This window comes from Vidua macroura, chromosome 2 (genome assembly GCF_024509145.1).
Source record: "Vidua macroura isolate BioBank_ID:100142 chromosome 2, ASM2450914v1, whole genome shotgun sequence".
In the NCBI taxonomy this organism is placed as follows: Eukaryota; Metazoa; Chordata; class Aves; order Passeriformes; family Viduidae; genus Vidua; species Vidua macroura.
Genome location: NC_071572.1, coordinates 74,994,145 through 75,019,046, shown reverse-complemented (window position 1 = coordinate 75,019,046; position 24,902 = coordinate 74,994,145). Strand labels below are relative to the sequence as shown.

At 43.3% G+C, this 24,902-nt stretch overlaps 1 protein-coding gene across 1 annotated transcript; it reads left to right on the top strand.

The window, feature by feature from the left end:
- The first annotated feature begins 4,645 nt into the window (after positions 1-4,645).
- Positions 4,646-24,901, top strand: FKBP4 (FKBP prolyl isomerase 4). Its single transcript, XM_053969974.1, has 10 exons — positions 4,646-5,050; positions 8,473-8,617; positions 9,807-9,949; positions 13,761-13,881; positions 14,444-14,600; positions 15,638-15,728; positions 16,070-16,153; positions 16,825-17,010; positions 17,546-17,785; positions 20,989-24,901. The coding sequence occupies exons 1-10, from the start codon at positions 4,967-4,969 to the stop codon at positions 21,085-21,087; spliced, it is 1,350 nt and encodes a 449-aa protein (XP_053825949.1). The 5' UTR covers positions 4,646-4,966; the 3' UTR covers positions 21,088-24,901.
- Position 24,902: the final 1 nt, after the last annotated feature.

Below are 24,902 nucleotides of genomic sequence, written 5' to 3'. Positions count from 1 at the left end.
ACAAACAAGTGCTTTTTGAAAATCTTTACCTGGGATCTAAAAAGGACAGCAAATACCACATAAATGAAATCACTAAATCAATGTACAGAAGCACAGAAGAAATCATAACCTAACTAGAAAACAATTTTTAAAAAATGAGACCTTGACTAATTATAAGTCCTATGGTCTGTAATTTTAGAAAAGCGTTGACATCTGTTGGTGAACAGGGAGCTGAGCAGCGCAGAAATCCCTGGGAAATGCAGACACAGAGCCCATTTCCAGTCTGGCGCTGGAAGGGTTGAGTCTCATTTGCATGCCTGCTGTGTAACGGCTCAGATCACTTCCCTGTAAATGCTGCTCGGTTTTAAAGCAGGGGATGACTGAACACCACTTTCGTTTGAAAAGGAGCAGAAAAGAGGTCTGATGGTCTTTGTGTGTGGGCCATGCCAATCTACTGCAGTCTGCAGTGACGCGGTCATGAATATGGAAAAACAATAACTTTATCCCTCCCAAACCAAAAGGATGGCATAGAATTTAATTTGCTATATCCTGTTGAGGAGCAAGGGAAAGAAGGGATACTGGGACAGCTCAGTGTAGCTGAGACTGAAGAACAGGCAGGGCATAACTCAGGTGATGGGCAGCTTAATAATCTATCACTGACAAGTCACACAAAATACGAGTGTAGGGTGAGACTGATGAAGGTTTGTACAGACTTCAATGGCAGCACTGCTTATTGCAGTGAAGAGACAGCATTTGCTGAAGAGACAAAAATACTTTTTTTCATTGTCTGTTGATCAGCAACAAGGTTTTAAACTGAAAGACGGTAGATTTGGATTTCATAGATTTGGCTATAAGAAAGAAATTTTTTATGGTAACAAAAAAAATTGCACAAAAAATGTGCAATTCCATAAACTGAGCATTGCTTCCTCCTTATCACCATTATTTTTTATAATACAGCAAATAGAAATAATTAAAGCTGTCCCTGATCTATTAAGTCACATTCTTTTCCAGTTCAGTATAAGTGTGACACACCAACAGATGAACATCTGGGGTTTCTTTGGGATTTCGACAGTAACCAAACAATCCCTTAGAAGAAAGGTATGCCAAGTAAAACACAAACAAACAAACAAACAAAACAAAACCAAAAAAACCCACAACTAACAAGTTTACATAACCCTTTGTTACAATCAATCAATGTTTAAAAGCCTTACTTCAAATAACATGGGTGCACAAATTATCGCTGTTGCCCATGGTGTATGAGCTATCTTATTTGTACTAGTTTCCCCAGCTTCACCACACTCAAGCTATGCTGGCTTGAATTTTGTGTTCCCTGGCAGCTGGCACCAGGGTGTCCCTGCTGATGTCTGGCTGTCTGTATACCTGCCAGCTGGTGGCCAGTGCCAGTCAACACAGAGTGTGTGGCTTCTGCCTTTATTCCTTACACCCTGTGCTCGGCCCTTTCAAGCCAATCAAGCATGAACCCAATGCTCTTGATGGCTTCAGTTCCTGTTCCAATCGCTAAGTAATAGTCAGGGTCATTCCTTTTTTGGTTACTCTGTTTGCCGTTATCTCGAAATGTCATCTTTGAGCATGTACAGACATGCATTCCTCAGCTCTTTTCCCAGTTCCGGGAGTCTGCCATGCCAGCATGATCAACACAGCCGGGCAAGTGAACTTCCAGGCCACAGTGTGCCACAGTGGGGCTTTGGTCAACCCACACAGCGCAGTAACTCCAGCCATGGCACACTTGGGAAGCCAACCCTTTGACAGGTCCTCCCTTCCTGATGAGCTTTAAGCCACCTTGAGTCCTGCCCTTGTTACCTGTGTAGGACCTGTTGATAAAGCTGTGTTTGAGCTGTGTTGCCCTGTGCTGTCTTTTATGTTTTAAGTCCAAGCCTTGTTATCTTTAGCAAGTCTTTATATAAACCTATTCCTAAATCTAGCATGTTGCTGACCAGCTTTAGGTTGGCTTCATGTCCTGGGAGGCCATTCCAGACTCCTGCGGGAAATTGTTTTTTCAGGACATTTTACTGCTCAGAATGTTCTCTGCTGCCTTAACCAATCATCTCACTTCTCTTCTGCTCTGCCTGAAAGCTGTAGCCAAAATTTTCATTTTTTCTTCACCTAAGCATATCCATCAAGTTCTGAAATCTTTCCTTTGTGTCTGCAATGTATCTTCTGGGAACAGGCCTGACATGACGTGCCTTTACAATGCTGTGGTACTATAAGCAAGCCTTAGAAGAGGCTTAAAAAAGAGACTGTTCTGACCTGCCTTCCCTCCATCCACATCCTACTGGAAGCATTATGGCATTGACATCACCCCAGACACTCACTGCTGTTTTGCTGCTGTCTCTGTTCCCTTTTCCATAAAGCCCTGCACATACAGCCCTTCAGGGAGGCCCTCAAATAGTGTCTAAACAGTCTTTGAAAAATTACTAAGGAACATAACTTGCAGTACTTGGTTTAAATTACTTATGTAAGAGCTTGCACTGCTATGTTGAAAACTAGGGGATGGCTGGAAATACGAGCCGTGTAACATCTGTAAATGATCTCCACCAAAAGATCTCCTTTCCTTTCTACTACTTATCAATTTATTAAACTTGCTTCTAGAATGTTTGGCAGTTGTAGATAATTTAGCACCAATTACACATACTGCAATTTTCAAATGCTGGATTATAAAGTAGAAAACATGCAGCTGAAAAAGTACCAGTACTAAAGAAAAACTTCATTGCCAAACATAAGACAGAGTGACCTGCAAAGATTTATTTTAAACCAACATATAGTTGGTTTATTATGAGAATTTGATGAAAAAAAGGTGTCAGATGAATTGAGAGCGTAGGAGAACTTGTGTGGTAATGCTGACTGGAGATTGTAAATTTAGCACCCTACAGAATCATTTGATGAAGAATTATCTCCTGTGTTTTTACTGAGCCTCCCCCAACATGACCTGCTAGACCTGTGGGACCAGAACCAACTTAGATGGTTCTCTCCATGTTCCTCAGTGTATCAAGGTCTAGAGTCTATGCACAGAACCAGCTTTGTACCTCCTACAGATCTAATCTGCAATCAAGTAACTCATCCATGTTAAATTGCAAATTGTGAGCAGCTAAAAGTTTCTAGACCAAATGCACGCAGAAACCACAACTCTCTCCTTCTCCGTCTTCTCCCTTCTTACTCAGATTGAAAGTAAACTAAAGTGTACGTTTGCGTGGGGTTGAAAATCATGTTCCTTCTCATGGGAAACCTGTAGATTTTGCAGTTTACACCCAGCTGCCAGAGTAACTACAGGTTCTTTCAGTCTCTTTTGCTACTCCTCTCCTTTGGCACCGGCAGAGCCCACCTCAGGCTGCTGGAGTCGTTGTGCACCAGGCACAGATGCAGTTTTATGTTGGCACAGAACAGCCCCGGTCAGGTCAAATGCAGCCTGTACCCTCCTCACAGCGCAAGCCCCCACTCCAGGGATTTGCATTGGAAGCGCCGCGAGACGGCAATGCGGCTTGGAAAGGCAGCTCCGGGACATTGCGCGCCCGCCTGCGAGCCTCCTATCTCTGTCAGTCACCGCTTTTGTTACTCAAGGCTCAAGCATCACGCTGCACAGCGAGCATCAGGCGCGGCGGGCGCGGCAGAGGCGAGCGGCTCCGCACTGCTCCCGCTGCCCGGCGCCCGCGGGGGCGCGGCCCCGGCGCTGTTCCGGAGCCGCGGGCGGAGCTGCGCTGCGCCGGCCCCGCGCCCAGCACCCACCGGGAAAGCAGAGGGAGCGGGCGGGAAGGAAAGTTCAAGAACAGCCGCGAAAGGTGCCGCCCTATGCGAGGAGTGGGCAAAGCTGCAGCTGCGTGGCCGGGGGGCGGGTGTTCAAGGCTTGCAGTGGAAGGTTGAGCCTATTTAACACTTTTGCTTTCCTTATTTATAGTGAAGGTGATGGATACTCTTCTAGCCTGATTTTATATTATTGGATTTTGCAAATGATTTGTCTGAATGTACCATACCATCCGGGAGGCATGTACAGATGCTGAGTAGCCCAGAAATAGGTCTGCTAATTCCTGCATATTTGTACTAATGTTCTTAATATTAAGAGGGAGCACCTATTTCTATTTATGCATCCCTAAATACTCCAACAGCAGGTTGATGCACAAATCGGTGCTACTTTTTCTGGATGGATACAGACGGGCAAGCCACAGAGCTTACACTCTGTGTCCTAAGCATGTCTTTACCTTTCCTGGTCCTGGGTAACAAATGGCTTTCAAGCACACGGCTCCTAATAGGATCCCAACCAAGGGATGCCCGAACTCCTCTGGCTGCATGCTTACTGTCGGCACGGTGTTTCTGTGCCCACTTGTACTACCTTTCCTGGGACCACCTAGTGCCGCGTGGTGGGCAAAAAGATTATAAGCCATGCATCTGCACAGGGTTGCTAAAACTAAGGAGTCAGACGGATTACTTTTATTGCAAGTGCAGCTTACAATAAAGCTTCCCCAGGGCAGGACGCAGCAGCTCCTCCTCGCTGCTGGGCCGGGCTCCCCTGCATCACCAGCGAGAGGTGGGCGCACCTGCCCGGCAAGCTCAGCGCTGTAAAAGCGAGCCCTCCCTCCTGCCATAAATAAGCTCTTCTTCCTCCTCCTCCTCTTCTCTTGCGCCCCCATCACCCCGGAGTATAACGCGGCCAGGCGGCTGCCTTACCCCCGCCGTCCTCTCCGCCCCCGGGGGCGACGCACACTTTCACCCCGGCCCCTGGCACAGCCGGGCGCTTTGCGGCAGCCGCTCTAGAAACTTCTCGGTCCCTCCCTCTCCCCTCCCCTTCCTCCTCCTCGCCGAGCAGGGGCCGGCGCTGCGGCGAGAGCAGCAGGGAAGGAGGCGTGCGGCGCCCGCCCCCACCCGCGCTGCCCGGAGCCGGAGGCGCAGCCAGTCGCTATCCCAGGCGCTTTCCCAGCCGCAGCACCGAGCCCGTGAGGCGGCCCTTCCCTGCGCAGAGGTGGCAGCGGCAGGCGGCATGACGGCGGAGGAGATGAAAGCGGACGGGGCTCCCCTGGAAGGGGTGGACATCACTCCCAAGCAGGATGAGGGCGTCCTCAAGGTACTGGGCGGCTGTTCCCCATCCCCACCCTCCGCGCTAGCTCGGAGGGGTCCCCGCGCCGGCGGGGAGCGGGGGCATTCCTCCTGGCCTGCGAGCGAGTGCTCCCCGGGCGCCCTGGCCCTACCGGGCCCATTGTGTGCCCCGCGGGCAAGGGGACGAGGCGGTCCCCGGGCATCCAGGCAGAGCTGGCGCAGCGCGGGCGATTAAACAACAGCGGCGGAGGGCGGGAGTGCGCCCCGGCTGCGCAAGCGCTTCCCGGCTGGCTGCGGCGGCTCCCCGCTCCTCCCGGGGCGAGCCGGAGCCCGGTCTGCCCGCCGGGAGAGCTCGGGGTCACAGGGGGGCTGTGCAGCGAAAAGGCTCTTCCCCCTGCGTTTGGGCTTTCCTCCGCCGTTTAGGGGAAGATGCGGGAGGGGGAGGCGGGCCGGGCTCTCCGTCCGGCTCGCAGCGCGGGTTGTGAGGGTCCGGGTCCATCCCCGCCCCCCCAGCACGTGTCCGCGGCTGGGAATTAAAGATGGAGCCCCGGCAGGGCACGTGCGCTCGGTGCCCGTCCCCGCCATGCCCGGCTGTGCCTCCCCTCAGGCCCCGGGCGCGGGCTCCGGGCAGCCCCCGGGCCCGGGGTGCGCGGTCCGGGGGCCGGAGCGGCCCGGCCGCCCCTCGGTGCCGCTGGGCCGGCGGCCGGGCAGGTCCCCGGCGCGGCCGCGGCGGAGCGGCTGCTCTCCTTTGTACTGGGAAGGCTGGCGATAAGGGCAGCGGGATTTATACCGTGAGGGGGAGTTGCGCGAACTTCCTCTGTCAGACGTTGCCTATTTCCATATCTCTAGAAACTTCCTTAGGCTCTGCTAAAAACTTCAGCGATTATTTAGAAGTGTTATTCAACCGCAGTAAAATTTCGAAGTTACGGTGGTCAGGAGGAGAAAGGGGCACTACGGCAAAGGCAAAATTCTGGGTTTAACCTTTAGAGTCTTCTAAATTCTGGGTTCATTACAGAGGCGATGTCTCCCGTTCAGGAGGGGTATCAGGGAGCAGATTAAAGATGTTGGCTGCTATATTTCTGCTTTTCCATGTTTCCTGCTAGCATGTTTAGGTGAGACATTTTGGGTTTTGCACATCGTAGAGTATCAGGTCAGAGTTCTCATCTGCATGGCTGCCCAGGTCTCTCGCAGCCCAGGTCCTTTGAGCGTGGTAGAAGGGCAGTGCGGGTCTGCCTGATTCATGCAGTGCCTACTTTTTGATGATGGAGAAGCAGCAGGTGTTTTTTGCGTTGTTTGGTGTTTTTTTTTTAGAGAAGGGGGGAAGAAAACACTAGCAAACGAAGTGAGGTTGTGAAAATCACAAAAATTGAGATTGTGACATGATAAGTAAAATACCATGGAGGTCACAAAGTCCAGCCTTCATGGATTTTCTTTTTACGTAATTGCTGGAGTGCAAAATGCATCTATTGAGATCAAGCGTCTAGCTCTGAACTAACCTACACCAGTTTTGTACTGGCATTGTTGCAGTGATTGCAGAAGCGTGTTTATTTGTTCATTAAATGTATATCAGAATAGTATCCACAGTTTTTTACCGGATATTGCTGAATATACTTGCACAATTCCTAGAATAAGTAATTAAGTTTGGAAATAAACCATTTGTAAGACATATGAACTGAAAAATCCTGTTTCTTCATCTGAAAAGGAAATGTAAACCTTACAGAAAATAAGATTGCCATATTCAGAAGTGAAACTTCAGTCTCTTCAAAATGGAACAAATGCAAAAGAATAAACTGTATAAATAATGAAAATGAGATATTTGTTACTCTAGAATACCTTGCTATGACACTACAAGAATATGGCATTTGGTAGAATTTAGTAAATTTCTATTAAATGCAGTTAGTTTTTCAAAACTACATTAGACTGGCTGCTTTAAAGTGCTACTTTGCATCTGCTTTATGCAGATTGGCAAATTGCATCTGCTAAGCATGATGTAGGTCAGGTTGCTTACCTGATTCATGTGTTTTTCTCATACTTCTCTATTTCCTTATCTCTGTGAGAATGGTTGCTTGAACTTTTGCCTTCCTTGGGGACACATCAATAGATTAGTTTTGTAATGCTAATAACTGCCCGGGGTGCTGGTTCGGGGTTAAAGGGATGGTGTGCTCTGTGAGGTCAGGCATCCCTTTTCACTTTGAGCATCCTTTCCTGAGAAAAGAAGTAGCCAGGATTTTTTCTAGGTTTTGTTTGTGTGTGGGGGTACTTTTTGTTTTATGCTTTCAGCTTGTTAGTCTGACAGAAGCTGTCAGTAGTGAAGCTTTGGTTTTGGATGGAGAGTCCAAATATGGTCAGTTGGATAGTCAGTCACAGGGATGGTGGGAGGCCAGGTGGGAGATTGACTGTGGTGGGTTGCAGGAAACTGAAATTTGTGAAGGAGACTCCCAAAAGTCTACCTCGTTCAGTGAAAAACATGATTGATATAGAAACATGAAATTTAAAGGAGGGATTCCCTGCAACTGCTCTTGAATAGGTGTTTATCTTCCATAACAGAATGTTTTCCAGGTCTCCATGATGCAAGCAAATAGGGTCCTCCATTGGTCCCCTTTTGCCTGGCTAAGATAATGCAGAACTTTGGCTTAGGGCTAGCTGGTTTCATTCTATATTGGGAAAAATTCAAAATTCAAATCTGAACTTCAGGAATCCTGTTATGGGCAAAGCCTCACATCCTTGCCTGTGAGATATGTCACTATTCTCTAATTTTATATAAGCTTCAAGTGAACACCAGAGAGATTGTCCCCATTTTCTGAATAGTCTAGATTTATTTTAAACTTGTCTTGCTGGGCAGGCTGGGGAACACCCTGAGAAGAAAATTAAATCCTTGCAGCTGTATGTGAGACGAGGGTGCTGGCCATCCATGTCAGAATTGTGAGGAGACAAAATTATTGCGATAAATAATTTTCAGGTGTTACTCTGTAGGCTGATAGAACTAACCTGCTTGGGGTGAGACACTGCTAACCTTCCTTAAACTGGCTGGTTTAACTCGAATAATTTCAGATTACATGTTGGAATAGATTTTTCATGGAAAGAACTACCTCGTTCTCTTGTTTAAGTGCTTTGCCTAGAACACTGAACTCAGGCATGATGATAGAGAGGTGATGAGGTAAATACTTGAATAAAGGAGAAAAAACCCTGCCTAACGCAGAGATCTGTAAGCTGCTGCCAACTGTTGCCTGTTAAATTCTTGTATCACAGCACAGCCATCTTGAGGTTCTGCATTTGCAGTGCTGCTAATCTGCAGAAAGAACAGCCAGTCCATTTCCAGGTGACTGAAAGAAACCTGCAAATCCTTTGTCTAAGGATGATAACATGCATATCTAGGTGTTTGTGATTCATGTCCAGTGGACAGGCAGACTTGATTTCTGTGATGTTAATACTAATTGCTGTTTTCCTCAGGTTGTCAAGAGAGAAGGCAGTGGGACAGAGTCTCCGATGATAGGTGATAAGGTGACCGTCCATTACACGGGGTGGCTTCTTGATGGCACAAAATTTGACTCCAGTCTGGACAGAAGAGACAAATTCTCGTTTGACTTGGGAAAAGGTAATATCTTGTTTGGTGCTGATCAGTTTTGTTAATAATTGAGATAGGATTCCCTTGTGTGACTCCTTTGCTTTTCAAAATTGCTACTTATACTTCCTTTCAGAGTTTATTCTCTTAGAATGGTCCCATCAGAATGTGAGATTTCTCTGAATGAGAGAACTGTGTAGCCTCTTAAAAGGCCTGCTGAAGAATTCACAGGCCTCAGACAAAGCACTCCAGGGGAGCAAATCTGTCTCAAAATGTAGAGATAAAGGGTAGTTAAATAGCCAGAGTATGCATTTTTTTGGGGGCCAGACCTCAGTTCAGGAGTGCTTAATTGTGACAGGGTACACAGAGGCAGCTGTCAGCTGTCTAATGATGAAACATACTCTCTTTTCCATAAAATTCTCAAGTTAACCCAAATATGAGTCTTTGAGCAGTGCATCTCTTCATTATCAAAATATTTTCATTTTTTTGAAAATTTGAGCATCGCTGTTCCTGCAAATCTTATTATTCAATCTTGTATTCTTCCCTGGAAGTTCTTTACCTTCTGCTTTTAAAAAATAGATAATACCTCCTTTTTAAAAAGAGGTAAATTAATTGTACTGCAATTTGAGATGATATTAAATGTGCCTATTAATACAAGACTAATAGAAAGTGTGCTTGATGAGTCAAGAGGAGCAGCAATTAGAACAGTTTGAGTAAGAGAGGGGATTTTTTTTATTACAGCTTTTCTTCCCTTTCAAAGCAATGCTACTACTTTCTTCTCTCTTTCTGTTACAAATGTGTGTAACTTTTAGTTACCACTGGTGCTGTTCTTTGCCAGCTGATAAAGTATGAACAGAAAAGGCTGCTGGTTTGGATTGTTTTCAAAACAGGAGCAGGCAATCTCTCACCCTAAGGCCTTCCTCTCGGAAGAGTTTATTGTTACTTCCTCACACTTGGGACTGTGCCAAGCACTTCAATTGGTGTCTGTGTTCTGTTATTCTATAAAAAGAATTGTTACACCTGGAATGAAGAAATGTTTGGGCCTAATTTGGGTCCTTGGGAAACTTCAGAATTTGATTAGGCTTAAAACTGATGTATGTAGTGAGAGTGAGAACAAGTTCTTCAGTATTTCTTCTGCCTTAACTTTTGTATACTAAAAGTGATGATGCTCAGTTTCACCTGATCATGTCTTTCATGTGTGATTGGCGTTTGACTTGTACAGGTGAGGTGATCAAAGCCTGGGACATTGCTGTGGCCACTATGAAGATTGGTGAAATCTGTCGGATTACGTGTAAACCAGAATATGCCTATGGCTCAGCTGGGAGTCCCCCAAAGATACCTCCCAATGCTACACTGATTTTTGAGGTAAGTGAGAGATGGTCACTAAAACTACATGCTTGAAAAAATGTGTGATGCAATTTCCTTTTAAAACAGGATTGTTACGTTTCCTAAGGAAAATAATATGGTCCGTTTTGGGTAGTGTGTACAAAATTTTAGTCTGGCTGCTTCTGTTCTGTAATGGCTTGGGTTCCATTCTCTGAGTTTTTAAAACACTTGAATGATCTTCAGTGTTCAGTTGTAATTCTGCCGTTACTGAGTGATTTGCAGCAGTAAAGTGCAGGCTGGGTGGGCAGACTATTTCACTGATAGACTGAAGTAGTTAAAATGAAATCTTTAATCCACTTAATAACATTCAGAGTAATGATATATTAAATGTTGTGAGGTTTTCAACAACAGGAAGAGCAATCAATGCCCTCAGTAATAAATTTTTTATACTTACTTGTGTTTTCTTTACAACATTAACATTACCTCTTATGAGCTCTTTCAGGGAGAAAAGAGGTAATTGCCCCTTGGGAACTGCTAGAATACAATATTTGAACAGCCCTGCAATTACAAACTCTTTTCTTTAGAACTGAGCTTTTCAGTCAGCCTTAAAGCACCGTAAAACCAGTTTGGATTCAGGTTGCTGGTTCATTACCAAAGTCTCTCTGTGCACCCAGGCTACACTGATCAATCTTGCCCCCATAGATGAAGTCCTGTGCACTCACTCAGTGCCTGTGACAGACTCAGCAGTCTTGAGTTTGGCAGCTGGGTAACCCAGTTCGACAACTCACATGGCCAACTGCTCTCCTGGAGATGAGCTGCGTGTCTTAGTAAGCATGGAGCCAGATATCCTTGGTGTCTCTCAGCCTCACCAGGAGAGGAGAGATTTTATTTCCTACTGACCTTAAAAGTAATTTTCCTCCACATCTTCCCCCTCCTTTCCCAAAGGGGGTGGAGACAGCAGCTGTCTCTTGTGTGTTATTTCAGAAGTGAGAATGGTTACTCAGAATGCTGAGACTTGTATTTGATTTTTCCATGTAGGATGACATAAAAGTTGTTTCTGGAGCATACCCTGACAGTCTCAACAGGGTTTGGAGGGGATGTATTTTCCTTACTGTAGAAACAGTTCAATTTGCTAACAATTGCATCAAAATAAATTCTACCTGAGAGAAGGCAGACTCTTAAGTGTAATTTTTAAAATTACTTTGCTCTAAAGCACTTAATTAATGGAATGGAATCCTACAATTGGGGGCATAAGGAAAGCTTTAAAACTGATGATTGCTCTGAGATGGAATGTTTTATCTAATATCTGAAAAAGGTGAAAATAGCTCATGGAGTTATTCAAAGACTGAAAGTCTGTTTAGATTTTATTGGAAACAACGAGCATGTGTTAAGAAGGGTAAATTATACATAGAGTCATTTAGGTTGGAAAAAACTTTCAAGACCATCGAGTCCAATCATAAATCTGACACTGCCAAGTCCATCACTAAACCATTAACCCAACCCAGTGCCACATCTACACCTAAATACCTCCGGTGAGGGTGACTCACCCACTTCCCTGGGCAGCCTGTTCTGATACTAATATCCATTCTAAACCTCCCCTGGTGCACCTTGAGGCCATTTCTTCTTGTTCTGTGACTTGTTACTTGGAAGAAGAGACTGACCCCATCTGGCAACAGCCTCCTTTCAGGGAGTTGTAGAAAGTGAGAAGGTTCCCCCGAAGACCCCTCTTTCTCTCCAGGCTAAACACCTCCAGCTCTCTCAAGCAGCTCCTCATGGGACTTGTGCTCCAGACCCTTCACCAGCTCTGTTGCCCTTCTCTGGACACACTCCAGCACCTCAATGTCTCTTCCTGAACTGAAAGGCCCAAAACTGAACACAGGATTTGAGGTGTCTAGTATAGGGTGACAATCACTGCCCTGATCTTCCTGGCCACACCATTGCTCTTACAGGCCAGGTGCCATTGGCCTTAACATAACTGGATATTGAATTTGCTTTGCATTTGGATAGTGTATTTGCATTTTTTTTTTCACATAGACTTCTGAGATATATTAGATATATTCTGTGTGGAAAGATTAAAAAAATATTGCTAGCAGGTAGTGTCCACTAAGGGATGATAGCTTACTCACTTTGAGTACATCAAAATTAATACCATTATTTCTGAAAAATATTATCATGTAGAGCTGTTCATAAACAGCATTTTCTTACATAGAAATCTGATGTTATTCATGGCTTAGTTGTATTGGATCAAACTACACATGTTGGAGTGCTGCGTGCTTCTATGCAAGTGATACCAAGTGTAATCAGGGCTGAGCTGGTGATTGAAATGCAAGCTAAAAGCTCAGGGCCTTCTACCTTGGCAGCACAGTGGGGCATTCTTAAGGGCTTAGCACGACTGCAGAGGATGCACATGGACAGCAGAAAGCAGAGAAGCTTTCATTGTCTTTCAACAAGAGGTAATACGTAACATTGGGATAAATAAAAGCATGAACTGCAAGATGGGATTTGGTCCATCAGGCTACTCCTGAGTCTGTCCCATGCGGTCACCCAGGTTATTCACTTCCCACTGGACTTTTCTTGATGCTGCCAGTTTGGCCCCTCCATTTTCTGGGTATGCATTTAGGTAAAAGCAGTGTTTCATTCATGAGTTGTGATATCCCCTAATGCCTGCCTGAGCAGTTATGTTGAGGGGAAGAGGGGGGAGAAAGAAAAGCACCAAAGCTGCCTATGATGGTTTTGTGCTTCCTTAATAAAATAGCCTGGGGCTTACTGGCTGCAACAAGTCAGCAGTGCTGGGTGTGTCCTGATCAGGGGTTTGGGTTGGAACTTAGATCCAGAAAATTTCCCCAAGTTTATTAGATTGAAGTAGTTTCTGGCTACTATGACTGTCAAGCAGCTAAAGTATCTTTAAGTTTTCACTCTTTTAGTTTTACCTAGGTTTACATTTTATTACTTAACACAGTATCAGCAGGGTTCTTTTGGAAGTGCCTATCCCCATTCCAAAATTTTGTACAAGTTGCTTTACAAAAGACCCTCTAGAATTTACATTAAGAGATTTTGTACCTGTGTCATCACATCAGCATTTCTTTATGACAAGAAATAATGCATGTCCTATGATTTGGAAGTTCTTTTCTTTTATGATCTGGTGTTGGTTTTGGTTTTTTTTCCTCATGATTACTTTTACTGAGGAATATAAACAGCTAGGTTATTCCATAGAATAGTATTGTTCAGGCTGGAAAAAAAAAAAAAAGGAGAGGTACTCACCTGTATGGTCATCAGTAGGATGTTCAGGAATTACTTTTTTCAGACTGACTGAAAGACCAGAATATTATTTGTTGCTAGATAGCAATTAAAATAAAAAGCGGAAGTACTGGTAGATATTAATTCCTTTTGCATTCCAGTTATCTTAAGTCCAGTGTCAGGACTGTCTGCAGCATTAGCCCTGAACTTTTTTTTTTTTTTATTTGGATAGTTTAAACAATGCTGATTATAATGGCATGCTTTTTTGTGCTTAGGAATAGTTTTCACTATTGTTTTACTCAAAAATAGGATATGATTTTTCTTTTTTCACTTCATAGCAGCAATGACAAATACCTTTTGTAACTAGACTCTTTTTCTATGTCATTGTGGTACTCCCACTTGAAACTATGATTTATATTTATTTGTGAGGGCATGTGAAGATTCAGAGATTCAGACTGGTACTTGTCTCCTACATTAACACTAGCTCTTAAAAATCCTAAACAGTTTGCTGCAGCAGTGAGTTTAAAGTTTCAAAGATCTCTGGAGAATAAATCCTGCGAGTTACTAAATTGGTCTAATGAGAATAAATGCAAGGCTTTTCTTCCCTCCACAGATAGAACTTTTTGAGTTCAAGGGGGAGGACCTTACTGATGAAGAAGATGGTGGCATCATCCGAAGAATTCGTAAAAAAGGGGAGGGCTACTCCAGGCCCAATGAGGATGCACTTGTAGAGAGTAAGTGTGTTGTTACACAAATAGTGAATGGATTTGCAATGAGGGATGGCAGAACCTTTTCACAATCTACAACTGCATGTCCTGAGGGAGAGGAATATGTAGCTTCTCTGTTCTGTATCAAGTAACTTAACAACCTAGAGCAAGCTTTCCTTCTCCTGTTTCTAGCAAGGTTTACATTTTCCAGCAGCAACTGTGTTTTCTGATGATACTGAATCTGTTGAAGTGCTTATCTGATCACAAAAGGTGATTGAGTCTCATAAAGTATTTCCATGTGCTGTGGAACAAAAAATTCTAGCACTTGTCAGAGTGGCAAAAACAAACACTTAAATGAGCAACAAAAAAGGGGCTGTTAAATTGAAAGCAGAAATTCTGTTTGCTGCCAGTAGCTGTTATGCCATAGGTAGCTGCTAAAAGAGAAAAGACTCTTCAGAAGGAGGCTTTGGCACTTCTGTGTGTGCTGCCTGCCTGTATAGAGCTTCCTGTGCACTCCTGGGTACCTGCCCACTGCCATTCATAGATACCTTCTGATTTCTCTCTCTGTTGTTCTGGTTTTTGTTACCAGTCCAGTTTGAAGGCCGACACGGAGATCGTGTTTTTGACAAGCGGGAATTGCGGTTTGAGATTGGAGAAGGTGAAAACTTCGATATTCCTCATGGTCTGGAGAAAGCAATTCAAAAAATGGAGAAATCAGAGGAATCTGTGTTCTATCTCAAGCCCAGGTATGCTGTTTCTGGTGTTTGATACAGGAAGGGCTTATACTAATCATCTGGCAGGAAAGAAATATTTTGTTATAATGCCTTTCAGCTTTTTTCAGTGCTGTGGTAAAAACTTGGATAAGCCCCAAAAACTGATGTACGAGAAGTATCGTGCTTTGCCACTTCATAGTGAAGCAGTAGCAGTCCAGAAAAAAATTTACTTAAATCTCTGTAATGTTGACTTCTGAATATTTTTTAAAAAATTTGTTGCTCTCTTAGATTTTTGTGATTCCTCTCCATGACTGATTACTGTAAAACAGTCCATATGTAGACTTGGATATAGGCAGAATTTTCTCTTTACAGTGAGAATACATCTGAAACAAGTGGGGTTGCACAGATTGTTTTCATCAAACTTTAATTTATTTCAGTTTTTATTGAGATTTTTTTTTTAACTGTAACTGGGCCTGATGAGAGCAGAAAACTGGAAGCAATCTGATCTAGAGGGTTTTCCTGCTAATATGCAGCTCTTACTGGAGTTGTATTGCAGTACCTTTTTACCAGTACCTGTTTACCAGCTGGTTAGCAGTGTGTTAAGTGTACAGCTGCTCACCTAATCTTGGTATTTATTCTCTTTGCTTTTCTAAGAATAGACCTAAATACAGGTGCTCTGAATGCAACACTCAGTTTCAGACATGAATATTAAATATGATAGTTGTAATTTGAAAGTTGGTTGGTTTTGTTTGGGTTTTTTTTTTTTGATGAAGGGATTACTTGCTTTTCCTTAAAGTAAACTAAAAAAACAATAAAATAATAGGAGCTGCTGAAAGATTAATGAAGTCAATACTAGGTTTCTCTTATTTTCTTCTACGTTGTACTTGCTAATTTTAGAATTGTACCTAGAATTCTTCAAACCTTTGTCTTGTAATAATAATTTATGTGCATCCCAGATTTGCATGAGGTTTTTGTCTCCATCTTCCTATGTAGCAAATATACCTGAATGGATAGTTTTGAACTCTCTTCTTTATAATTTTTGTTTCTCCTTCCCCACCCCCATTTTACAGCTATGGTTTTGGAAGTGCTGGGAATGAGAAATTTAAGATCCCTCCAGATGCAGAGCTGCAGTATGAAGTGAAACTCAAAAGCTTTGAAAAGGTGAGAGCAAGAGATGAAATCCTAAAGAGATCCGGGACTGGGGGAAGAAGTGGGAGTGCAGCTTAAACAATGACAATGGAATCCTTGAATGGTGATGTGAAACAAGGAGGCCACTGTTGCCAGAGATGATGGTGACATGCTGGGAGCTCTTGGCTGAAATGGTCCTTATTCTTCCTGTATCCCTGTCTGTTGCAATCTCTTGTGCTCCAGGCTAGTTTCCATGAGCAGTGCAAAGCTTTGCCAGACTTACCTCAACCATACTGTTAGTAGGAAACAACATAGCTACTTGATTTCCCTAGAAGTTGTATTGAAATTGACTGGAACTGGTCCTGTTTGGGTAGGCTAAAGAGTCCTGGGAAATGAACACGGATGAGAAGCTGGAACAGAGCTGCATTGTGAAGGAGAGAGGCACTCAGTATTTCAAGGTAAGTTTCATTCCCCAAGTAATAATAGCATTTCTTGGTCCATGTCATGAGTTGATAATGATGTTTACAGCTTCTGTAATTTCTGAGTGGTGTTCATGGTATTCTGTGAGATTTTACAGGGAGAATTGGAGGGGAATGTGTCTTAAAAAAGAAACTCGGTTGGATTATCCAAAGAGCGAACTCTGCAGGGAGCTCTCTGTTAGAGCTGTTTGCTGTATCTGCAGATAACACTGTGGGGTGTTCAGTATTTCAGTTCCTGCTGTGGGACAGTGTAATGAGTGAACAATATTCATTTGGGTAGACATGTTGGAGAAGCTGTTTAAAATAATTTCAGTAGCTAAAGGAAGAGTTTCCTACTATCTTTGTATTGCATTTTGAGAATGCCCCATCTTCCCTTATTTTTGTATCAAAAGTTGAATATAAAGGTAGGAGTTCAGTGAAGTATCAATGCTGGCGTATACCCCTAGCTCTAATGGGGAACCAGGTAAGTATTCCTAAGGATTTTCTGATCCTGTGCAGGAATGGCTATCAGAAGTATTTTTGATGATAGAAGTTACTTTTTGATCAGATGGGGTTTTTTAGATGTATTGCTCAAGGCAGGCAAAAGGGACAACAGGGAGATAAAATTTCCTGTGTTGAGCTGTGTGATAATTTAACTGCCTTGTTTACAGGAGGGGAAATACAAGCGGGCAGCATTACAGTATAAGAAGATTGTGTCATGGCTGGAGCACGAGTCAGGACTCTCCGAGGAGGAGGAATCAAAAGCCAAAAGCCTGAGGCTTGCTGCCCACCTTAACTTAGCTATGTGCCATCTCAAGCTCAAGGAATACTCCCAGGCCTTGGAGAACTGCAACAAGGTAGTAGGAGTTTTTTTATTCTTAAACTGCCCAAGCAGTCTGACAGTTTGTCTTGCTTTAAACATTTTAGGGACAACAGGCCAATGTACTGTTCGGTTTTTCTTACCAGCTGTCATTTAGGTAGTATGGAATTTTTAATGCGCTAAAAATATCCAACAGATTATTTTCATAATTAGTGCCCTTTGAACATCTTTTACTAACTTGTTGCTATATTAAGAATATTAAAGTATTTAGAAATAAGAAACACTTGAGATGTGGTGAAGGTAGTCATGTTGGCAAAGGCCTTTCAAAGAGCACGATTACTCCCTGACTAAATCTTAGACTTGCTGGTTCTCTTGTCAAATAGCCTACTGTATTCATTCCTCTTTGTACTTACTTCTGTTGTATTCCACTGACTTTATTAGTAAGCCCTGACAAGACTCCTAAGTCTACATCAGAAGGCACAGTTCCTAGCAGTCGCTGGTGTTCTGACTGCATATCATTTTTATAAAAGAAAAATAGTTGCTGAAGGTGATTTTGGTTTTTTTGAATGCAGGCACTCGAATTGGATAGCAACAATGAGAAAGGCCTTTTCCGGCGTGGAGAAGCTCACTTGGCTGTCAATGACTTTGAATTGGCTCGAGCAGATTTCCAGAAAGTGATACAGCTTTATCCGAGTAACAAAGCTGCCAAAGTGCAACTGGTGACTTGTCAGCAAAAAATACGGGAGCAGCATGAGAAGGAGAAAAAGATGTACGCCAACATGTTCCAAAGGCTGGCAGACAAAGACTTAAAGGTAAGTAACACTACTCTGAACATTACAGCAGGTGGTGTCATGTGTTACACAAGGAACAGTGGTTTAGTTACTCACCTTGCTTCTTATTACAGATAATTATAGCAGGAGAACACTTAAGTAGTCTCCTTTGGGGAGCAGGGATGGAACTCAAAATACCAACAGTCAAAATTATTAGGCCATTTTGCTTGAACAGGAAAACCAGCAGTATCAATCATTGCACAGAAAGCTTTCACCTATTTCAACTGAATTTGCCACAGACCAGTGTTAATCAGAAGGCAGTTGAAGTGATGAGGTGCAAACATGAAGTTCTAGAAGTGGAAAAAGCACCTATCCCTCTAGAGCCTAGAACAAAGAACAGGCTGTTCTGGTGCCTGGGGTGCCCATCTAGTGAGAACTTGTGTCTGTCATACAGAGGGTGCTGAGCACCATCTTGCTTCTCACAGAGACATTAGGATGTGGTTGATGGTCTCCATTACAAATGTCACAGATAGATTATGAAGTGTCAGAAGATTGATTATTCTGCTGTATGGATGGTTTTCCTAATAAGCTTTCACTAGAATTTTAGTAAATACTAGTTCAGTTAATAATGGCAGTATGTGAATACAGGTTATTACAAGATTGTATTAGCTACCAAGAAATATTTCAGGTTACTGTTGAGAATCAGATAACCTAAGAAAACCTTCTAGTTCTTTTCCTTAAATCTGATGGTCTAGAAGGACAAGATGGACCTGTAACTTCTCAGACAAATCAGGGATTTATGTCAGACTCATAAATTTCCTCAGTAACTGTGGGGAGTACAAAAGCTTGTATCTTGGGAGGTTATTTTCACCTTTCCAGAATATGCATGAAGAACATTAAAAATTGCCAGATATTGGTACATTAATCTCTTTTGGTTAACTGTGTCCTTGAGTCTTTCCAGAGGCGTGATGTCCTTAGATGAGTGTATCCTGACAGTTCAGCCGTTTCAGATTGTCAGCTGACAATTTCCTACATGAAATGCTTCTCTCTGTCTCTTCTCTTTTTGGCTAAAGCAGCCTGATGTCAGCAATCCTTGTGTATTGGAGCTTAAAAGCAAGTATTCTGTCCTTCTAGACACAGTGATGTAAAGTCACACAGTATCTTAATTTTGGTAGGCTTCAATAAAAAATTTCAGGAATAGAAAGATACAGCAACTAAAGTAGAATTATTTCACTGTTGGGCATCTTCACTTCTGAAATGGCAAAATTTAGTTGCCAGCTGTCAGGCTCTGTTGTGAAGGATCCTTTCTGCTAGCACAGCTGCTGGGAATCTGGCTTCCTCCACTAGGTGTGGGATACAGCAAGATCTGTTGAGATAGGAAGAGTGGATTGCTGAAACAAGCTATACCCACTAAAACTTCAAAAGCCTTGAGCTTTCTTCAACTCCTCCTGAGACAGATAATTGGTAGAGTAATATTCTTGGCAAAAGGCAGACTCATAGTCTTTGCACTGCAGACTGTTTAGGATGTTGGAAAAACATGGCACTTAGTCACAGTTTCCCTATCTGCTTGGGATAGCATCAGTTTAAAGTTGTAGAATCTTTTAGGTTGGACTCCAACCAAATGTAAATGAAAGGTTATCATTTGGCATCTAACCGTGGACACAGGATTTGAGGTGTGGCCTCACCATTGCCAAGTGCAAGAGGACAATCCCTGCCCTGATCCTGCTGGACACACTATTGCTGATACAGGCCTGGATTCCACTGGCCTGGTGAATTCTTCCCAACAAGTTAGATGATCTTGGGAATGTGCAATGTGCTGGGTTTTTTTTCTGTGAGCCATCTGGCCTGCCTTAAATGGATATGGTTTTATATGAAATGGGTTTGATGGAACTATAAACTGTGAAGGATGCTTACTCCTATGCCAGTCTTGAGGTAGTTTTCTTTCAAGAAAAGCTTGTTTTCCTCTTACTGCATTTATAATGTTGCTTTACTCTAGCCCCAACAGTGTCTGTTAGTGGTGGTGTAATAGAAGTTCAAAGTTCTGGAGAAGAGAGTTTGTTTACTAAATGTCTTCTGATTGCTAAGAAAATAGCTTGGACTGCAGTTCTGATGTTCCTGACACAGAGTGTTAAATTCAACAGCCACTCTTGCATCAGTAGTTCGTTTCATTAATTTGAAAAGTTCACATATGTAAAGTGTGAATTTTTGAAGGTCAGGATGTTTATCACCTTACCTTAAGCCCAGGATTGGTAGCTAACACATCTTCTGTGGAGAGAAGACTTAACTCTTGGAATGCTTCTAAGGATGAAAACTTGACTTTCATGCATGAATGTTCTTTTAAATGTGGGTTTTTGTTGCAGCCAAATTGGTGTAAGATTTTAAGGATTCTGCCCCTTTCTCCCCCCCCCCCCCATTCCACTCTCCTAGCATTGCATGCTTAAGACTTTGCTTGTTTTTGTCTGTTTCTCGTCTTAAGATCATCATAAAACAGATAGCTCAAGATGTTGGGCTGACAGGTAGAATAGCAATTTCATTGCACTAGGTTTTGAGATGAGCAAGCCAAGATATTTTCACCTCCCCTTACTGTGCTTGAAAATCATTGCAAGATCAGGATGTGCTGGTTATGTTCTATTGTAAAAGCTGACCTTGGAGCCCTACCTCATGGCTCTCTGCCTTGCACACCTTTTTATGAGGAAGATGCACAAGGAGAGAGCTTTAGAGCAGCCACATTGTCAGATCATATCTTCTTCCATCTAAGCTCTTGCACAGGACATCCAAATCAGTGTTGCTGAGTTTGAAGCATCCCTTGACAAAACCAGTTGTCCAACAAAGATACTTCTTATGCTGAATGCAAGTGTGCCTCATACAAGTTGGGTCAGGGTAGGCCATGGGAATGACTGAAAATTTATGACATTAATATTGAAGCAGGGCAAAAGCAGTTCCTGCAGATGCTTGGTAAATGAATTTCCATTAAAAGACTTCTAAGAAATTATTGTGTGGCAAGTGTGTGCAGGCCACATTAAGAATCATAACCACCTAATACCAGTATTATATTTCGGCCTCCTCTACACTGCTTCTGGTTTCTTAGATGCATGAAAATTTTTGATTTCTTTTGGCTGAAGATCCTAATATCTTAATTCAGTCTGGCAGGGTAGACAAGCTTTCCAAGTAGTAAGAATTAAACAATGTTTGTGCTAGCAATTTTGTATAACGTATTAATATATTTTCTTTGTCTCTCTATTTAGTCATCTGCTACTCTTCAGACAAGCCATGCTGAAGATGCAGAAATGAAAGATGCGCAGAATGGAGTTGAAGATAAATCAGAAGTTGAAGCAGAAGCATAAGAAAACCCCTATTCCATTAGTTTTGTAAATGAAAGAATTTCCAGTGAATTAGACCTTTATTTTTCTACCTGGTTGGATAGTGGCTTCAAGGGAGCAGAGGCTGAAGCCACCATGCCACAGTCAGTTTCAGCTTTATGTGGCTGTTCAAGAAGCTGAGTGGCAGCATAAATCTGGTTTAATCCTAGTGACTTTATTTATTCATTCAGCCTCTGTTACTGTTGGGTTCTGTCTGGATTTACTCTGCTTGGTTTATTTGCATTTTCATAGAATCATAGAATGCCTTGAGTTGGAAGGGACCTCAAAAATCTAGTTCCACACCCCCCTGCCATGGACAGGGACACTCTTCACTAGACCAGGTTGTTCAGAGTTCCATCCAGCCTGGTCTGGGATACTTCAAGGGATGGAGCATCTACAGCTTCTCTGGGCAGCCTGTTCCCATGCCTCACCACCCTCAGAGTAGAGAATTTCATTCTAATACCTAATCTTAATCTAGCCTCTTTCAGTTTGAAGTCACCTACCTTTGTGCTGTTACTACTTGCCCTTGTAAATAGTCTCTCTCCATGTTTCTTGTAGGTTCCCTTTAAGGTACTGGAACGCCACAGTTTGGTCACCCCACAGCCTTCTTTTTTCCAGGCTGAACAATTCCAGTTCTCTCAACCTTGTCTCATAAGGAGAGGTGCTTCGTCCCTCTAATCATCTTGGTGGGCCTCCTTCTGGACTTGCTCCAAAAGGTCTATGTCCTTCCTGTGCTGGGGACCCCAGAGAGGTGTTCCAGCTGGGGTCTTACCAGAGTACAGGGTCAAAATCCTCTCCCTCCCCTGCTGCCCACGCTGCTTTGGATGCAGCCCAGGTTACAATTGGCTTCTGGGCTGTGAGTGCACATTGCCAGCTCATGTCCAGCCTCATCCAACAGCAGCCCCAAATCCTTCTTGGCAGGGCTGCTCTGGATCTGTTCATCCCCCAGCCTTTATTGACACCAAGGGTTGCCCCAGCCGCCCAGGTGCAGCACCTTGCACTTGGCCTTATTGAAGCCTCATGAGTTTCACAGGGGCTCACTTCTCAGGCTTGTCCAGGTTGCTCTGGGTGCCATCCTGTCCTTCAGGGGACTGCTCAGCTTGGTGTCACTTGCAAATTTGCTGAGGGTGCACTCTACCCCTTCATCCGTGTCATTAATGAAGATGATGGTAACACTGGTCCCAGTACAGACCCCTGAGGAATACAACTTGTCCCTGGTGTCCATTGGGATGCTGAGCCATTGACCATTAGCCTGTAGATGTGACCATGCAACCAATTTCTTATCCATCAAACAGTCCACCCACTGCATCCATATCTGTCCCAATTTAGAGAGAAGGATGTTGTGGGGAACTGTGTCTAAGGCAGAAAATTACAGAAATGAAGGTAAATGACACCTGTAGCCCTTCCCTTGTCCACTGGTGGAGTCACTCCATCATTGAAGGCTGCTAGGCTGCTCAGATGGGACTTGCCCTTGGTGAAGCCGTGCTGGTGGCTGTCCCTGGTCACTTCCCTGTCCTCCATGTGCCTTAGCATAGCATCTGGGAGGATCTGTTCCATGATCTTCCTAGGCACAGAGCTGAGGCTGACAGGTCACTAGTCCCCGTTTTGTCATCAGGGTTTTTCTTTCTGGTTCCAGCTTACTTTAATCCCAGGTTCTGCTTTCTAAATTTAATTTCCTTGATTTGCTTCAAGTAATCAGCTTTTTTCAGGAGTCCTCGTGCAAGACTTAAGAACAAATTGGCGCTCCCAGTTCTTCTGCCTTGGGATTGCCCTCTTTCCCCCTGTTCAGTAGGGAGTCCCTTCCATTAAGTATTGTAGTCTTTTATGCCTCCTCTTTGCAAATTGCTGAAGGTGAAGACTGTGAAGTCACAGCTTAAGTAATAAAGCTCCAATTAAACTCAAGAAAACAGAACTTTTCGTGGGTTTTTATTGGAATTTGCACAGAATTGAGAGAATATACTGTCCTTTGGTCAGTGTTTTCTTGTCCACGTAGCCAGTGTCCTGATTATTTTTTTATGTTGTTTGTTACCATAGTAAATTCCCACAATATTTGATACGGTATTTACCCATATATTTTCAAAAGGGAAAAATTAAGTTGCTGGAAACTGTGCATAAAGCAAGTCTGTAACCTATGCATAGAGGTTGTTCTATGTTCATATTGCTACCTTCTTCTTCACCCCATTACATTGTAGAACTGGACCAGAGGGGGAAAAAACCCAAACCAATACATCTGAAAGTGACTGGCTTTGAAATGGAAGTGATAATGGCTTACATATTGCAAATACTTTTAGTGAACTACAAACTCCTGAGTGATTCTAATGCCTGCTTACCCAGATTTCACAAGAAAGCTATTACTCAGTATTCTGCTTCTTTCTGCAGTTTGTGTGTCTTGTTTGGGGGTGGGTGTGCTTTTAAATTTTGTGGGAGCTTTTGGTTGGGGTGGGCTTTTTTTGTCTGAAGGCATGGAACATAATACTCAATCTCAACTGTTGTTTATCCTATCACGTGGTGTTAAATTCAGCAACTCCAGTGTCCTATTTAGAGACAGGGGCAGAAGGGGCAATTTTTTGCTTGCTCTGCAGAAGAGAGGTAGAAAATCTGTTTCTCTCAGATTAAAATAAATGGACTTCTTCATGTTGAGAAAGATGTCTTTGCATGGCATGCCACGGGCTGGAATTTGTGTTTATGTTGCAGAGTGTATCCCTGTTTTAACATGTAATACAATGTGAATTCCTGGTCTCCTTTGCTGAAACAGAAGTACTGTGTAACCACTTAAACTCGTGGGGTCTGGGGGAGTGCTAGTACCTGTCCTGCAGCAGTGCCAGCCCAGCTTGGGTCCTGGAACTGTCACCAAGCAAGGGCTGCTTGGAGTGCTGCCCTGCCCCAGACACCAAATTCAGCACCTGCTGCTGGGGTTGGAGCTTGGTTAAAGTGCTGGGAGCTGCAGTGCTCTGAATCTCATGGGGTGGGTGGGATAGGACAGAGGCAAGGACCTCCCTGCTTGGGAGGTCACTTCACTTAAGGAAATGCTGATTTCATTTGCCTAATAAAACCTTAGGGTTGCCAGGTAATGGAGGTGATTTTCATGAGCTCTGACTATAGTAACAGCCCTATGTATGTGAAAAACTTACACCAAAGCACTACCCCTTCTTGTGGGAAACAACACTGTGAATGTCAGCTGGGGTTAAAAGAAGGAATTTATAGACCTAGAAAAACAGTTAAGGGGGACAGGAATGCCAAGCCAGAGTACTTATTCTTCACCAAGTTAATACCTTGATTTGTTGCTAATTATTCCTGGAAATACAACCCTCTATGGCTGAAACCTTTTTGCTGCTAAAGTAAAGGGCCAAGTCCTAGTGATAATTTTCTAATTGTTGAACAGCAATTTTCAAAAATCTCCTACAGGCATGATAGTTGTACATGTTTCTGAAAGCAAAAAGTGATTTCTGTGGCACACCTAAAAAAAGTCTAGTCAATGGTGCATCTGTTGTTAAGTGTGAGCAGTCTTGAAAGTACCACTGTGCCCTTGTTGTTACTACATAAACTATGAAATGTTTGAGAATGTAAATCTGTTAAGGACACTAAACATGCCCTATTCAGGCAGCTGAGCGGATGTTCCGTGCTGTCTTTAAAAGTGGGTCTGGTTGCCGGCAGAAGGTGGCAATACTGGTATTTGTGAGTGAGGTCATGCATGTAAATTTCAACTATAAACTTCGTTATGTATGTCCTTATAGAGGAAAAAGAAAAAACAAAACAATGCTTAAAATAAACAGTTACAGTCCTGACTTTGTAAAGCCCAC

Bases quoted from the DNA above. Each gene is read 5' to 3' on its own strand.
- FKBP4 (XM_053969974.1), top strand. From the start codon at position 4,967: ATGACGGCGGAGGAGATGAAAGCGGACGGGGCTCCCCTGGAAGGGGTG. The intron at 13,882-14,443 runs GTAAGTGTGTTG...TTTTGTTACCAG, and splicing joins TGAGGATGCACTTGTAGAGA to TCCAGTTTGAAGGCCGACAC. The intron at 17,786-20,988 runs GTAAGTAACACT...CTCTCTATTTAG, and splicing joins TGGCAGACAAAGACTTAAAG to TCATCTGCTACTCTTCAGAC.